This window comes from Balaenoptera musculus, chromosome 10 (assembly GCF_009873245.2).
Source record: "Balaenoptera musculus isolate JJ_BM4_2016_0621 chromosome 10, mBalMus1.pri.v3, whole genome shotgun sequence".
Classification (NCBI taxonomy): domain Eukaryota; kingdom Metazoa; phylum Chordata; class Mammalia; order Artiodactyla; family Balaenopteridae; genus Balaenoptera; species Balaenoptera musculus.
In genome coordinates this window covers 92,783,327-92,799,995 of record NC_045794.1, presented here as the reverse complement: position 1 = coordinate 92,799,995, position 16,669 = coordinate 92,783,327, and the positions used below count along the sequence as shown (strand labels likewise).

At 49.2% G+C, this 16,669-nt stretch overlaps 1 protein-coding gene across 1 annotated transcript in view; it reads left to right on the top strand.

The window, feature by feature from the left end:
• MYH9 (myosin heavy chain 9) overlaps positions 1-1,938 on the top strand; it is a 90,739-nt gene extending 88,801 nt beyond the window's left edge. The window contains exon 41 of the mRNA XM_036865572.1: positions 384-1,938. Within this exon, the coding sequence (XP_036721467.1) occupies positions 384-501 (118 nt within the window). The 3' untranslated portion in view covers positions 502-1,938. The remainder of the gene's footprint in view (positions 1-383) is intronic.
• The last annotated feature ends 14,731 nt before the right edge of the window (positions 1,939-16,669 follow it).

Here is a 16,669-nt window from a genome sequence, read left to right as displayed (position 1 = left end):
GAGATGCCTGTCTTTGTACACTGTACACAGTCATTGTGTGTCTCTTAGTTTCACCTGTTTGGTACTAAGTGTGATCAGGGGGTGGCATTTTGCAGAGGAAGCTTCATCTGCTCTTGTGCCTCCCCCCTTTTAATCAGCCCCCATTACCTGATGGCTTTTTGCTAGTGTTTTGGGTGAAAGTGGGAAGTTTCAGGCCAGCGGGGGCAGGAGGGGACAGCCCTCCTGCCCCCGCTGGAGGCTGTGTCCCCGGAGGCCCCCCCCACCCCCGTTGCTTCTCCCCGTGGGATGTCAGGAGCTAGTTTCCCTCTAAAGGTCACTTTGAAAGACATGAGCAGTACTGCGGCCGCCTGGCCAACCCTGCTGACCGCTGCTTCTGCCCCCAGGCGTGGAGACCTGCCGTTTGTCGTGCCCCGCCGAATGGCCCGGAAAGGTACCGGGGACTGCTCGGACGAGGAGGTGGACGGCAAAGCCGACGGGGCTGAGGCCAAAGCGGCCGAGTAACAACCTCTTCTTCTCCTGCTGCCCAAGACGGACGACAGCACCGACTCCGCTTCCCCTTCCCAGCCCCTGCAGCACCCTTCCTCCCTCCTGGGACTGCTGTGACCGTGACCCCACCTCGTCCCCCCAGGCCAGGGGACCTCAGGCCTCACCTCCCCGCCCATCCCCAGGCCTCCTTGAAGGGCGTTCCGGCTTCCTCTGCTGCAGCCCCTCCTGCCCCCCTCCCACCATCCCCCCCGCCCCCCGGAATCTAATACCAAAGAGTCAGGGTCCTGGGCCCTGGCCCAGGAACACAGTGACCAGCAGGATCTCCCCCCTTCCCTTGCCGAAAAGCACAAGATGGTGAGGTGAGGAGGGCAGGCCTCCGGGGATGGGCAAGAGAGTTTTCTACGAATCTATTTTTCTTCAGACTAAGGAGTTTTGCTAGCCCGACGCCCCAGAAGAGTTCTCACCTTCCCCCGCCTCCGCCACCCTCTCCCTTCTTTGCTGTTGGCAATCACACGCGGTGACCTCACACCCTCTGCCCCAGTGGCCCCCCCACTCCCGTGGGCTCTGGGTGGTCCGGCATGAGCAGGCCCAGGGGGTCCACCTCTGTGCAGGGCACAGGAAGCTGGCGCGGGGAGGGAGGGGCGTTCCTCCCCACCCCTGCCGGGCGGCGCCACTGTCACCTTCCTGATTCTGAAATGTCTCAAGTGCAATGATGACCCCTTTCCCTCCTTTGCCGAGGGCAGCCCGCCCCTGCTGCAGCAGGGCTTCTGGGCTGAGAAGACAGGGCCCAGGGGCCAAGCTGGAGAGGCCAGCAGTGACCTCTCCCAACACTCTTGGGGACCAAATATATTTAATGGTTAAGGGACTTGTCCCGAGCCTGACAGCCAGAGCAGTGGAAAGGGCCAGGTGATCTCGAACCTACTCCAGGACCGGGGCCCGAGGGTAGTTGACCTGCACCGTTGACTCAGTATAATTCAAGACTCTGCCATCTGCACAGATATTTTTAAAAGAAAAAAAAAGTTGTCTTTTCTCCCTCTAACTGTAATAAATGGTAAAATTCCAAGTCTTTATCACTGCCTTTCCTTTGGAACCACGTCTAGAAGAGAGTAGCTTGTCCTACACTGGTCTACACTGGTGGCTGAATTTCCCTGTATTCCTAACTGTTTTGTATATGCTGCATTTAGACTTACTTATGGCAAAGAAGGCATTTTTTTTTTTTTAAGGAAACAAACTCTCAAGAAATCATGAAGATATATAAAAGCTACATATGCCTAAAAAGCTCTGAATTCAGGTCCCAGTTGCTGTCACAAAGGAGTGAACAGAACTCCTACCCCTGCCCTTTTTTTATATAATGAAAGTGCCTTAGCATGGTTGCAGCCGTCACCACTACAGTGAGCTGGTTTACAGATGTTTTCCACTGAGCATCACAATAAAGAGAACCTTGTGCTATGAGCCGTGTGTCTGGGGGTGTCTCTGCGCCGGAGCAGGTGGCCTAGAAGGGACTGTACCTGGGCCACCTGAAAGGGACTGTGCTTTCCTTCTGCAGCAGGCACCTACTTGGTGCAATTTCTGGAAGCTTCAGGAATGCAGCACGGCTGGGGCACAGGCTCCAGTAGGGAGTGACACTCTGCAGTGACAGCCTGCAGAAAGGCAGGCTGGCCAGATTCAAGGATGCTAAGAGTGTCTCATAAATCTCGGTTCCTTTCAATTACTGAGAACCTACTATGTGATTGACACTGAGCTGGCCTGGGGGATAGAGATACAAGGCCCAGGCGCTCACTTCCAGAAGCTTTCTTAGTCATCAGATGATGCAAACCTGCCCTATGGAGATTCATCCCAGGTGCCATAGAAGGGGGGGGCGGGGATGAGGGAGTCGGTGCCGAGGCCTGTGGGTACTGGGGCAGGGGCTCTTCACAGGACTGTCAGAGCCTTTGTTCCTTCCTTCTTCATTCTTTGAACAAAGGCTGAGCATAGACCAGGCTCCTTGCCAGGTGCTGGGAGTGCGAGGGCAGGGGAGACGGCTGTCCCTGCAGTTGCAGGCAGGAGGGGAGGCAGGAAAAGGCTCTCCGTAGAGAAGGGGTTTGGTGCCCACTTGATTCAAGGTGTGGACTCGTGGCAGGTCTGCATGTGGGCCCTCGGGGCCACCGTGTGGCTGGCCCGGTTGCTAAGGAGAGCTGCAGGCTCCTAGACAGGGCGCCCACCAGGCCTCCAGCAGCCGACCCGGCCAGCCTCCGAGCAGGTGCACTTTCGGGCCCTGGGAAGGGAGCAGCAGGAGGTGACGGGAGAGGCGGGTGGGCGCCGGCGCTGGAGCCTGGGGTGCTGCTTCCTGTCGGCAGGGCCACGCTCCCTTAGAGGCTCTGGGCGGGGCCTTCCTCGCCCCTCCCAGCCTGTGGTGGCTTCAGCCTTCCTTGGCTTGTGGCTGCATCACTCCAATCTCCGCCTGTCTTTTCGTGGCCTTCTCCCCCAACTCTGTTGTCTCTCTGTGTGTCTCTTGTAAGGATGCTAGTTATTGGATTTAGTGCCCACTTAGATAATCATTGTTGATCTCAAGATGTTTAACTTAAGGGATTTTCAAACACCCTTTTCCACATGAGGTCACATTCACAGGTTGCAGAGATTAGGTCACAGACATACATTTTTTTGGGGGGGGAGCATCCATTTAACCCACTACAGGACCCGACAAATATCAGTTCTCCCCACCTTAAGGTCCTCTGGCTTGACTGTTCACCTTGTGCAGGGGAAGTACTGGACCAGGTGCCAACCTCTGCCCACCAAGGGGGTGCAGTCCCCAGGGTTGCCTGACCACCCACCGTGCATGAGCATGAGAGCCCAGGGGCTACAGATTCCAAAGTCCCCTGTGGGAGGGAGGGGGCCTTTGCTCCCTCTCCAGCTGCCCACGTGCTCTCTGTGGAGGCTAAAGCTTGCTAATGCCCCTCCTCCTCCCCGCCTCTCTCTCATTACTCTTGGTCATCCCTCCTCACTGCTGGCCCCTGAGGTGGACCGTTCACCCTGGTCCCAGCATGTGCTCACCTCTTCACTTGCGTCCACTGTGCTGTCAACTTTCCCACTGGTCTTGGACTGGTGGCATTAGCGACCTCCTCATCCCTAATTCTGACCAGTTGCTTATTTTTCCAAACAATTCCAAATCTTCCACCCAGACTATGGTTATGAACACAAAAGCTGGCTTCTGCACATGGCCGGCAAGTGTCTGGCACAATGGTTCTGTGCTGAGAACGTTAATCCAATGTGTTCAGTGCCAGGTCACTGCACAGGGCCATCTATAGACAAGTGAAACTAGACTAATCACAAAAGAAGAGGGTAGAACTTATCACCTAGATTCCATCTTATTTTTCCTGGGGACCCCAGTGGGCTTTGCCAGTGACACCACTGTGACTTCTGGTATTGGAAGAGTCAGTTTTAAAAAATTAGTTTATCAGTTAAATCTTGATTACTAATGGAAATGAAATGGCAGGCATATGGATAATTAAAAATCGATGAACTGATGGAAGGGAGACAAGATGGTGAAATAGAACGGCCTTGAGCTCACTTCCCCTCATGAGCACACCAAAAATCACAACTAACTGCCGAACAACTATCAATAAAAAAGACTGGAATCTACCAAAAAAAGATATTATACATCCAAAGACATATAGGAGAAACCACAATGAGACAGTAGAAGGGGTGCACTTGCGATATAATCAAATCCCATCTCACCCGCGTGGGTGACTCACAATCTGGGGAATAATTATATTGCAGAAGTTCTCCCACAGGAGTGAGAGCTCTGAGCCCCATGCCAGGCTCCCCAGTGTAGGGGCCTGTCATCGGGAGGAGGAGCCCCTAGATAGTTTGAAGGCCAGTGGGGCTTGATTGCAGGAGCTCCACAGGACTGAGGGAAACAGTCTCCACTTTTGGAGGGTGCCCACCAGGTCTGGCGTGCACTGGGACTCAGGGCAAAGACAGTGACTCCATAGGAGCCTGGGCCAGACCTACCTGCTGGTCTTGGAGGGTCTCCTGGGGAGGCGGGGGCAGCTGTGGTTCTCTCTGGGGTCATAAAATCTGGTGGTGGACATAGCAGGGAGTGTTCACCTACCTGAACTCTGGCTGGAGGCAGACATCTTGGATCCTTGGCCCCGAGACCTGGCCTCACACCAGTGCTGGGATGCCTTAGGCCAAACAGCAAACAGGGCAGGAATACAGACCCACCTTGTCTTTAGACGGGCTACCTAAGGAATCCCTGAGCCCACAGCCATCTCTAGACATACCCCTTAATACAGCCCTGCTCACCAGAGGACCAAGACCCAGCTCCACTCACCAGTGGGCAGGCACCGGCCCCTCCCACCAGGAAGCCTGCACAAGGATCTAGACCAGCCTCACCCACCAGGGGGCAGACACCAGAAGCAAGAAACTACAATCCTGCAGCCTGTGGAACTGAGTGCACATACACACTCAGAACCTACCCTAGGACCATCTGGTTCCTGGCCCTTGGGTGATAAGAGGGGAGTATACTGCTGGGACACAGAGGGCATCCCCTATGGAGGGCCACTTCTCCAAGGTCGAGAAACATAACTCACCCACTACATACATAAAAATACAAACAGAAATTTAAACAAAATGAGACAGCAAAGAAATATGTTCCAGATGAAGGAACAAGATAAAATCCCAGAAGAAGAACTAAGTGACATGGAGATAGGCAATCTACGCGAGGAAGAGTTCAGAGTGATGATCGTAAAGATGATCCAAGAACTTGGGAAAAGAATGGATGAACAAAGCGAGAAGTTACAAGAAATTTTTAGCAAAGAATTAGGAAAGATAAAGAACAACCAAACAGAGTTGAAGAATACAATAACTGAAATGAAAAATATACTAGAAGGAATCAATAGCAGAATAAATGAGGCAAAAGAATGAATCAGTAATCTGGAAGACAGAGTGGTAGAAATCACTGCTGTGGAACAGAATAAAGAAAAAAGAATAAAAAGAAATGAAGACAGTTTAAGAGACCTCTGGGACAATGTCAGATGCACCAACATTTGCATTAGAGGGGTCCCAGAAGGAGAAGAGAGAGAAAGGGCCTCAGAAAATATTTGACAAGATAATAGCTGAAAACTTCCCTAACATGGGAAAGAAAACAGTCACCCAAGTTCAGGAAGCGCATAGAGTCCCATACAGGATTAACCCAAGGAGGAACACGCTGAGATGTGTAGTAATCAAATTGACAAAAATGAAAGACAAAGAGAAAATATTAAAAGCAACAAGGGAAAAGCAACAAATAATATACAAGGGAATCCTCATAAGACTATCAGCTGATTTTTCAGCAGAAACTCTGCAGGCCAGATGGGAGTGGCACAATATATTTAAAGTGATGAAAGGGAAAAACCTACAACCAAGAATACTCTTCCTAGCAAGACTCTCGTTTGGATTTGATGGAGAAATAAAAAGCTTTACAGACAAGCAAAAGCTAAAAGAATTCAGCACCAACAAGCCATCTTTACAACAAATGCTAAAGGAACTTTTCTAAGGGAAGAGAAAAGGCCACAACTAGAAACAAGAAAATTATGAATGGAAAAGCTCACCAGTAAAGGCAAACATATATTAAAGGTAGAAAATCATTCACATACAAATATGATATCAAAACCAGTAATCGTGATGGGAGGAGAGTACAAATGCAGGATATTTAAAATGCATTTGAAATTAAGAGATCAGCAACTTAAAATGATTTTATGCTATACCAAAACCTCAGGGTAATGACAAACCAAAAATCTATAATAGATATACACACAAAAAAGGAATCCAAACACAACACTAAAGATAGTTATCAAATCATAAGAGAACAAAAGAGGAAAGAGGAAAAGAAAGACCTATAAAAACAAATCCAAAACAATTAACAAAATGTCAATCAGAACATACATATTGATAATTACCTTAAATGTAAACAGATTAATTGCTCCAACCAATAGACATAGACTGGCTGAATGGATACAAAAACAAGACCCATATATGTGCTGTCTACAAGAGACCTACTTCAGATCTAGAGACACATACAGACTGAAAGTGAGGGGATGGAAAAAGGTATTCCATGCAAATGGAAATCAAAAGAAAGCTGGAGTAGCAATACTTAGACAAAATAGACTTTATTATTATTTTTTAAATTTTATTTATTTATTTACTGGCTGTGTCGGGTTTTAGCTGTGGCACAGGGGATCTTCATTGCAGCATGTGGGATCTTTCATTGTGGTGCGTGGGCTCTTCGTTGTGGCACACAGGCTTCTCTCTAGTTGTGGCACGTGGGCTTAGTTGCACTGCAGCATGTGGGATCTTAGTTTCTCAACCAGGGATCGAACCCACGTCCCCTGCATTGGAAGGCAGATACTTAACCACTGGACCACCAGGGAAGTCCCAAAATAGACTTTAAAATAAAGACTGTTACAAGAGACAAAGAAGGACACTACATATCATCAAGGGATCAATTCAAGAAGAAGATATAACAATGGTAAATTTATATGCACCCACCCAAGATAGGAGCACCTCAATACGTAAGGCAAATGTTTTCAGACATAAAAGGGGACATTGACGGTAACACAGTAATAGTGGGGGACTTTGACACCCCAGTTACACCAATGGACAGATCATCCAGACAGAAAATTAATAAGGAAACACAGGCCTTAAATGACACATTAGACCAGACGGACTTAACTGATATTTATAGAGCATTCCATCTGAAAGCAGCAGAATACACATTCTTTTCAGGTGTTCGTGCAACTTTCTCCAGGATAGATCACATGCTGGGTCACAAAGCAAGCCTCGGTAAATTTAAGAAAACTGAAATCATATCAAGCATCTTTTCCAACCACAACGCTGTGATATTAGAAATCAACTACAAGAAATAAACTGCAAAAAACACAAACATCTGGAAGCTAAACAATATGCTACTAAACAACCAATGGATCGTTGAGGAAATCAAAGAGGAAATCAAAAAATACCTAGAGACAAATGAAAGTGAAAACACAATGATCCAAAACCTAAGGACACAGCAAAACAGTTCTCAGAGGGAAGTTTATAGCAATACAAATTTACCTCAGGAAACAAGAGAAGTCTCAAATAAATAACCTCACACGTAAAGCAGCTACAGAGAGATGAACAAACAAAACTCAAAGTTAGTAAAAGGAAAGAAATCATAAAGATCAGAGCAGAAATAAATGAAATAGATACTAAAAAAACAATAGAAAAGTTCAGTGAAACTAAAAGCTGGTTCTTGGAAAAGATAAACAAAATTGATAAACCTTTAGCCAGACTCATCAAGAAAAAAAGGGAGATCAATCAAATCAAATCAAAATCAAATTAATAAAGTCAGAAATGAAAAAGGAGAAGTTACAACCAACACCACAGAAATACAAAGGACCATAAGAGACTACTACAAGCAACTATATGCCAATAAAATGGACAACCAAGAAGAAATGGACAAATTCTTAGAAAGGTATAATCTCCCAAGACTGAACTGGGAAGAAATAGAAAATATGAACAGACCAATTACAAGAACTGAAGTTGAATCACTACTTTAAAAATTCCCAACAAACAAAAGTCCAGGGCCAGATGGCTTCACAGGTAAATTCTACCAAACGTTTAGAGGCACCATAACACCTATCCTTCTGAAACTATTCCAAAAAATTGCAGAGGAAGGAACACTTCCAAACTCACTTTATGAGGCTACCATCATCCTGATACCAAAACCAGACAAAGATAGCACCAAAAAAGAAAATTACAGGTCAATATCACTGATGAACATAGATGCAAAAATCCTAAACAAAAGACTAGCAAACCAAATCCAATGATACATTAAAAGGATCATGCACCATGATCAAGTGGGATTTATCCCAGGCATGCAAGGATTTTTCAATAACTTCAAATCAATCAGTGTGCTATACCACATTAACAAATTGAAGAATAAAAACCATATGATCATCTCAATAGATGCAGGAAAATCTTTTGATAAAATCCAACATCCATTTATGATAAAAACTCTTCAGAAAGTGGGCAAAGAGGGAAGCTACCTCAACGTAATAAAGGCCATATATGACAAACCCACAGCTAACATCATACTCAATGGTAAAAAGCTGAAAGCATTTCCTCTAAGATCCGGTCTTAAATGTAAGACCGATACTAGAAAAGTTCTAGATGAAAACATAGGCAGAACAACTCAGACATAAATTGCAGCAATATTTTTTGGTTCTGTCTCTTAGAGTAAAGGAAATAAAAACAAAAATAAACAAATGGGACATAATTAAACTTAAAAGATTTTGCACAGCAAAGGAAACCATAAATAAAACAAAAAGACAACCTACAGAATGGGAGAAAATATTTGCAAACGATGGGACCAACAAGGGATTAATTTCCAAAATGTACAAGCAGCTAATACAACTCAATATAAAAAAAAACAAACAACACAATCAAAAAATGGGCAGAGGATCTAGACATTTCTCCGAAGAAGAAATACAGATGGCCAACAGGCACATGAAAAGATGCTCAACATCACTAATTATCAGAGAAATCAAACTACAATGAGGTATCACCTCACACCAGTCAGAATGTCTATCATCAAAAAATCTACAAGTAATAAATGCTGGAGGGCGTGTGGAGGTAAAAGAACCCTCCTACACAGTTGGTGGAAATGTAAATTGGTACAGCCACTATGGAGAACAATATGGAGGTTTCTTAAAAAACTAAAAATAGAGTTACCATATGATCCTGCAATACCCCTCCTGGGCATATATCTGGAGAAAACTCTAATTTGAAAAGATACATGCACCCCAGTGTTCATTGCAGCACTATTTACAACAGCCAAGACATGGAAACAACCTAGATGTCCATCGACAGTTGAATGGATAAAGATGTGGTATTTATATATGCAACGGAATATTACTCAGCCATGAAAAAGCATGAAATAATGCCATTTGCATTATTTCATGGATGGACCTAGAGATTATCATACTAAGTGAAGTAAGCCAGACAGAGAAAGAGAAATATCATAGGATATCACGTATATGTGGAATATAAAAAAAACAAAAAAAGACAGAGATACAAATGAATTTATTTACAAACCAGAAAGAGACAGACATAGAAAACAAATTTATGGTTACCAAAGGGGGAGGGGTGTGGAGAGATAAATTAGGAGTTTGGGATTAGCAGATACACACTACTATACATAAAAGAGATAAACAACAAGGTCTTACTGTATAGCACAGGAAACTATATTCAATACCTTGTAATAAACTATAATAGAAAAGAAAAAAAAAGAATTTCTGGATGTGCTTGGGGGAGGGTGAGCAGGGGCTTTCCCAAGAGTCTGTTACAAGTCAGGGCCCCAGGGGAACTCTTCCCCATGGCTTGTGGGGAGCTGACCACTTTCCCCCGGGCCCAGCCAGCTTCCTCCAAGTTCTACGGCTGGGCCAGTACCCATCAGGCCATCAGTGGCCGTGACGGTGATGTTTATTGGTCAGTTCGATGTGGTGCTGGCCCCAGGCCTGAAGCCTCACAGCACAGACACAAAGAAAACCAAAAGAAAATCTGCGAGATGTGGGAAATTCCAGTATTTCCTCGGGGCCTCGCCTGCCTGGTCTCTGGAGGTTTCTGCCTGTCTGTTGCTCTTTGTCTAAGCCTCTCTGTCTTTTTCTCACACCTCTTTCTACTTCGTCTCTAACGTGCTTTCCCTCTCCAGTTTCTGTGACGCTTTTCTCCTGCCTCTTCCTCTCTGCATCTCATGCTCTCCAATCTTCTGTCACCCTCTGTCTCTGGTTCTCGCCTCTGCCTCTTTTTCTCTTTCTCTCCCAACCCCCTCTGCCTCCCTTCCCCTTCGCCCTGTCCCTCCTCTTCTCCATGCCTGCCTTCCTCTCTCCCCTCTCCTCTTCCTCCCTCCTGCCTCCCCCATCCCTGCCCCCTCTCCCCAGGAGCTCCTGTGCAGAGACCCAGCCGGCCTCTCTGAGAGACAAGGGTCCCCAGGGGCCCAGCAGCAAACGCAGTTTCCCCTCTGACCCTGTCAGCTGGCCTGGGGGGATGCAGCATGCCTCCCGCCCGCTCCACTCAGGCAGCCTGTGCAGGCTCCCGGGGCTCAGGAGGGAGGATCTCACTTTTGCGGGGCTCTGAGGACAGCCTTTCCCAGGAGGGTGGAGAGCAGGGAGCTGGGCTGGGGCCGGGGGAGGAGGGGAGGAGAACCCCAAGTTCACTGAGCACCTCCTGGGTGTTGGCACCGCATCAGGGCCTGGGGGCGGGGGGAGCGTCAGTGGCTACAGTCCCTTTCCAGGAAGACAGAAGGACCCACGAGGGCGAGGAACTGGGGGGCGGGGTGGCACGAACCAAAGCCTGGGGGCAAAGAGCGGCCTCTGCAGAGCTGGGGCTTCCGGGCCAGCCAGGGGAGAAGAACCACCCGCACGGATTTGCACCGCTCTCAATATACTTTTACATCCGCTGGATGACCATTAGGAGAGGCAGTGTGGTGTGTTAGAAAACGTCCAGGGGTCAGAGTCAGAGGTCTGGCTTCCGATTCAATTTCCACCTTGCTGCGTGCATGACCTTGGACATGTCCCATGACCTCTCCCAGCCTGTTTCTTCATGTATGAAGTAGGTGCAAAAGACCTGCTCACTGCAGTGTTACAGAGTAGATGGGGGGATTAAAGGAGGGGTTATTGGAGAGAGCTCAGAGCCCTGACCCTTGAACCTCGGCCCCCTAGCCACCTCTTCTTTGCCTCCTGGGTACCCTCTGTTCAACTGTGGTGACAGGGGCGTGAAATCCCTGCAAAATGTCAAGTTTGTATTTAGTGTCTTTTATAGGCTCTGCTCTGCACCTGCTCCCCTCCCTGATCTCCTAGTTTCATAGACATCTTTTTTAAAAATTTATTTTATTGAAGTATAGTGATTTACAATGTTGTGTTAATTTCTGCTGTACAGCAGAGTGACTGTTTTATATAGGTAGATATTCATACATATATTCTTTCTCATACTCTTTTCCATTATGGTTTATCACAGGATAGTGAACACAGTTCCCTGTGCTGTAGTAGGACCTTGTTCTTTATCCATTCTCTGTATAACAGTTTGCATCTGCTAATCCCAACCTCCCACTCCATCCCTCCCCCACCCCACCTCCCCCTCCCCTCGACAACCACAAGTCTGTTCTCATAGAGATCTTTTGTAGAGGAGTGATCCCAGCACAACCAGCATCAGAACCACCCGGGAACTTGTTAGGGCACTTAGTTAGTTCGTTCGTTAGTTAGGCCCCTCCCCAGACTAACTAAAGCAGAAACTCTGGGGTGGGGACCCTAGGTTCTAAGGAGCCCTCCAGGGGCTTCCAATGTTCGGTCAATTTGAGAACCCTGGGATGGAGCATCTTCTCGAAGACCCCCACCTGCAAGGTAGATACGGTAATAGTATCCCCGTGGCACAGGTGAGGTTGTGAGGCTCAGGGAGGTGACTGGCTCACCTAAGGCCACGCAGGTAAGAGGTGGTAGAGCTCAGGTTGGAACCCGGGAAAAGTCAGTGCTCTTTCCACGTCGCCCTGCACCTCCACCCCTGGACACTTCCCTTCACAGTGCCACCTGGACACAGGGCCCAGGGCACAGGTGCTTCTGGGGAAACTCCACCCAGCCACTCCCAGGGCACAGCCCTGCCCAGGGACCTCTCCCTCTTCACCTGCCATGTGTCATTTGGGGCAGGGCCCTGCATTCGGCTCCAGTCTCAGGGTCTGATAACTAATTTACACTCAAGTAGAAATGGCTGATAACGCCTTCAGGGGCGCCTGCTGCTTCTTAGGGGCTGTTCGTGGTAACCAGGAAGAAAGAAAGCTCATGGCGGGGTTCCAGGCTCCTTGTCAGGAACGTGTGCATGTTTTGGTGGGAGGGCTGTGGACCTCTGAGCACAGGCAAAATGGTGTCGTGGAAACAGCACAGGCCCTGCCACAGCTGGGTCATCCCTGCCTAGGAGCCTGGGGCAAGCCACTTCATTTTCCTAAACCTTCATTTGCTTACCTGTAAACAGGCAGGATTCCTATCTGGTTCCCTTAGGAGGGTCCATGAGCTAGCCTTTATCAGGTGGCCCTCCCCTCCCCGGATTGCCCTGGCAGGCTGCTGTAAGCAGAGCCCAACCAGGGCAGAGTCACCCCAGGTTATAAAGTAGGCAATTCCCTTTCTGGGACAGCACTTAGTGCCACCCATCTGTGCCACCTGCCAAAGGACTGCCCAGGGTCTGAGTGCCTGGAAATCCCTGCTTCTCGAAGCCTTCTGTGATGCCGGCCTGAGCTCCAGGCGAGTCCTGGGCTGGGAGTCAGGGGCCTTTATGTCTACAGGGAGGTGTCATCAGGGAAGGCTTCCTGGAGGAGGTGGTACCTCGAAAGAAATGTACTCAGAAGTACCTCCCTGCAGACATACATATAGAATGACCCCCCACCCCACCCCCACACTTCTTTCCTTGCTCTAGTAATCCCCCCCTTTCAGATCTGTCAGGAGGTTTTCATTGCTCCTAGCACAGTGCCTGGCACATCCAATAAATGCAGGTTGAATTCATTTGAATTCCAGTCGATCCGGAGACATAGGAGAAAGAGAGATGAAAGGGGTACCAGCGGCTTTACAGAGATGGGGGCCACAGCTGGAAGGGGCTCTTTCCCAGGAAGGCCTACAGATGGCAAACAGCTGGCCGAGGGTGTCTGTGACTCACCCCACTCCCACAGGCTGGTGGATGCTGCAGTCAGGCTGAGACAGGAGTCAAAGGCCTAAAGGAATTTTGATAAGGACAACACAAGCCCTGGAGTATTTCCAGAATGCAGGAGGTTAAGCGTGCGGGGAGCTGGGTCAGGACAAAGCTGGGTCAGGGCAAAACTGCCTGATTATGTTACTTATTTAATTTGTTTGCCTGGATAAAATATTCACGTGGTACAAAATTCAAAAGGTACAAAGAAGGCACCATGAAAAGTCTCCCACTCTCCCGTTCCTGCCACCCAGGCCCCCTCCCCAGAGGCAGCCCGTGTTTCCAGTTGCTTCTACAGACATCCTTCCTCTCCTTTTCTCCCCTTTTTAATACAGGGATGCATGTTACCCTACACTGTCCTTTACTTTGCTTTTTCCCTTAACATGTCTTTGCAAGCATTTCCTATTAGCCCATAAAGAGCTATTTTAACTTGCTGAATCTAGCCCCCCTCGCTCTATTATGGGAACTCCTTATAATTAAGTCCTTGGGGGCTTCACGAATTGGGCACCTGAACTTGGTGGGCATCCGTTCCCAGGCCTGATTCTGAACTGGACCCTGCATGCACCAGGGTTTGGGCACAGCAAAGGATTTCTATCTCCAGGCCTCAGTTACCAAAATAAGAAGTGAAAGGTTCTTAGAGTCGTCCAGTCTACCTCCCTTGTACGAGGCCCAGAGATGGAAATGACTCACACAAGATCACACAGCAAGTCAGGGCAGAGCTGGGGCTAGGCCCTGCGTCTCCTGTCTCCCTGCCAGTCTTTTTCTCACTCTTCTCAGTAGGATAATCATGGGGATCAACAGCAGCTATTCTAAGTCTGAGTTTCTGTGCACAGGAACAGACACTCAGGAAGCCAGAAACAAAGGGTTTCAAGTTCTGTGCGGGGAGGAGGAGCCACAGAATTCCTGGGAGCTCCCTGGCTGGCGTGCTTGGTGCTAGGTATGACCCACCCAGAAGACCTGACTAATGGTAATAATAATAATAATGGCAGCTACCGCTGCCAGATGCTTATGCTGTTGGGTGCTTTACACGACTTGTCCCTTTTGAGCCTCACAAGGGCCCTGCAAGAAGAGTGTCATCAGGCCCATTTCCCCTTGCCGGATAGTGAGGCGCAGAAAAGGTAAATAATTTCATCATTTGCCAACATCCCCCAACCATGAAGGGGCAGCGCTGGGATTTTAACCCAGGTGTGTTTCACTCAAACTTTCCACTGGGATTATTAACACTTATCCATATATCGGTGCCATTCTTCAGGTGAGAAAACTGAATGCTTGTGACAAACCCTCTCCCTGAGACTACTTTAGGTGTACAAGGGCCCAAAGCAGGAACCAACTTCCGGTCCCTGTGGCCCACAAGATGAAGGCCAAACCCTCACGGGTTCCTCCCTTGACCTCTGATGCTCATCGTGACCCTGCCTCAGCCCACTTGTCCCAGCTCGTCTCCGGATGTTCTGGCTGCCACCCTAAAAGGCCACCCCCTCTCCTTGCCTCCACACTTCCCCGCTGGGACACTTTGGGTCAAGTGGAAAAAGTCAGGTAGAAGAACTAGGTCCAAATATCCATTCTGTTACCTGCTGTGTGACCTTGGGCAAGTCACTTCACCCCTCTGAGCCTCCCTTTCCTCAGCTGTAAAGTGAAGAAAGATCTAAAGCCTAAGTCTCAGCCTAGCGCCTGCCTGCCACGCTACAGACAAATTAATGTGCGATATTTGAAGGAAGGAAGGAAGAGGGGTATTTATTGTGCCCCCAACGTGACACTGAGGGCGACACTGGGGATAGTGTGGTGAACACGCTGCTTTGCTGGAGATTTTTCTCGAATGGGCTGCGGATGTGGTTAATGGCAGCAGGAGATGAAGTAACTGGGGCTTTGTAACTGTGGGCAGGATTTCCCCCGAGGGGAGCCGATGACCTTGGGCCAGGAATGAGGGTGGGGAATTACCCTAATGTGACAGCAGAGGAAAGGAGACCTTCCCAATCCGCCCTCCCCCACCTCCCACCCCATTCACTCAGCTGCAAGTGGCGGGAGCCTGAATTCTCCTTTTACAGGCCACCCTGGTTCTCCCTTGCGTCCCTAGCACTTAGCAGTTGGAGGAGGCGAGGCCGGGGGCCCTCAGAGAAGGCCGGTGAAAGGAGAGGCCTTTACAGGCCTCACCCCGCAGCGAGGCCCAGCCCAGCGGCCCTTGGCAGTGCCCCAGCCTCAGGTGTGCCCCTCGGCAGGGAGGGCCTGGCTGGGTCTCTCTCCTGCCACTCTCTGTGGGATGAAGGGCAGAGCACACGCGCCCCAGTCTCTCTGGTCCCGCCTGGACTCTCCACCTGCCTGCGCTTCTCAAACCAGCAACACCTGATCTAAAAGGAGCGGGAGGGAGCGGGGAGGGGAGGAAGGAGGGGGCCGCGGCTCAAGGACTAAGCGGAGGTCCCCTCGACAATCACTTCAGGTCTCCATTGTTTTCTTCAGAAACCTTGGGAATTTTGCTTTCCACTCCCTAGTACATCAGTGTTGGTTTTCCTAGAACCCGATTCCTTCCCCTCCTGCCACGAAGGGTGGGAATAAACCTGACTGCAGAGAGGGTACCATTCCTTTGTAGCCGTGGCATCCCTCACGCCCTGGCGCAGCTCCTGTCCCCACAGACACCCTCCTCCCTCCACACAAGCCAGCCTTTCCTTCTCTCTTCCCAGATCGTACCCCGCACCGCGTCACCGAGGTCCTCTGAACCCCGACCTCCACTGTGCATCACGGTCAGTTGTTTCTCTGGCTGCCTGGGCCTCCACAGTGGCCTCCCTCGAGGTCGGGACCGCAGACTGCCTCCCTTTGTGCCCCTGGCCCTCAGCACCGGCCTAGCGCTTAGGCGGACCATGCGGGGGAGAAATGAGAGAATGAATGAATGAATGAACGGGAAGGGTGGTGGCCTCTCGGGGGCTGTGGTAGGCCTCCCAGAGGTGTTCGCATCCTAATCCGGGAAAACTGCAAATATGCTGCCTTATAAGGCAAAAGGAACCTTGCGGGTGTGTTTAAGTTAAAGATGCAGCGATGGGAAGAAATTCCGCTGAGGACCACAGCTTCAGCCTGGGCCTGAACGTTCTGCCGGCCCTTCCTGCTGGCCTGCCTTGCAGATTTCAGACCTGTCTGGACAGCTCCCACAGCTGCAGGAGCCAGGTCCTTACCATCAGTCCATCCATGACTCAGTACTGCCCACTGAAAAAGAGCACACCCTAAAAGGTGAGAATTATGTTATATTCAGTGACCTTACTGAGACTACAGCCCGGGAGGCAGCCTCTGGGGTAGCTCTGAGGGACTGTTCCAAAGAGGTAAAGGAGGAGCCAGGATATAGGAGTTTTTGCTGAAAACAAACAAACAAAAAAAACACATGTAGTGGAACATGAAAAGATTACTGCTAACCACGAACTTATGGTTTCCAAAGGGGAAGGGGCATGGAGGGATAAGTTAGGAGTTTGGGATTAACATA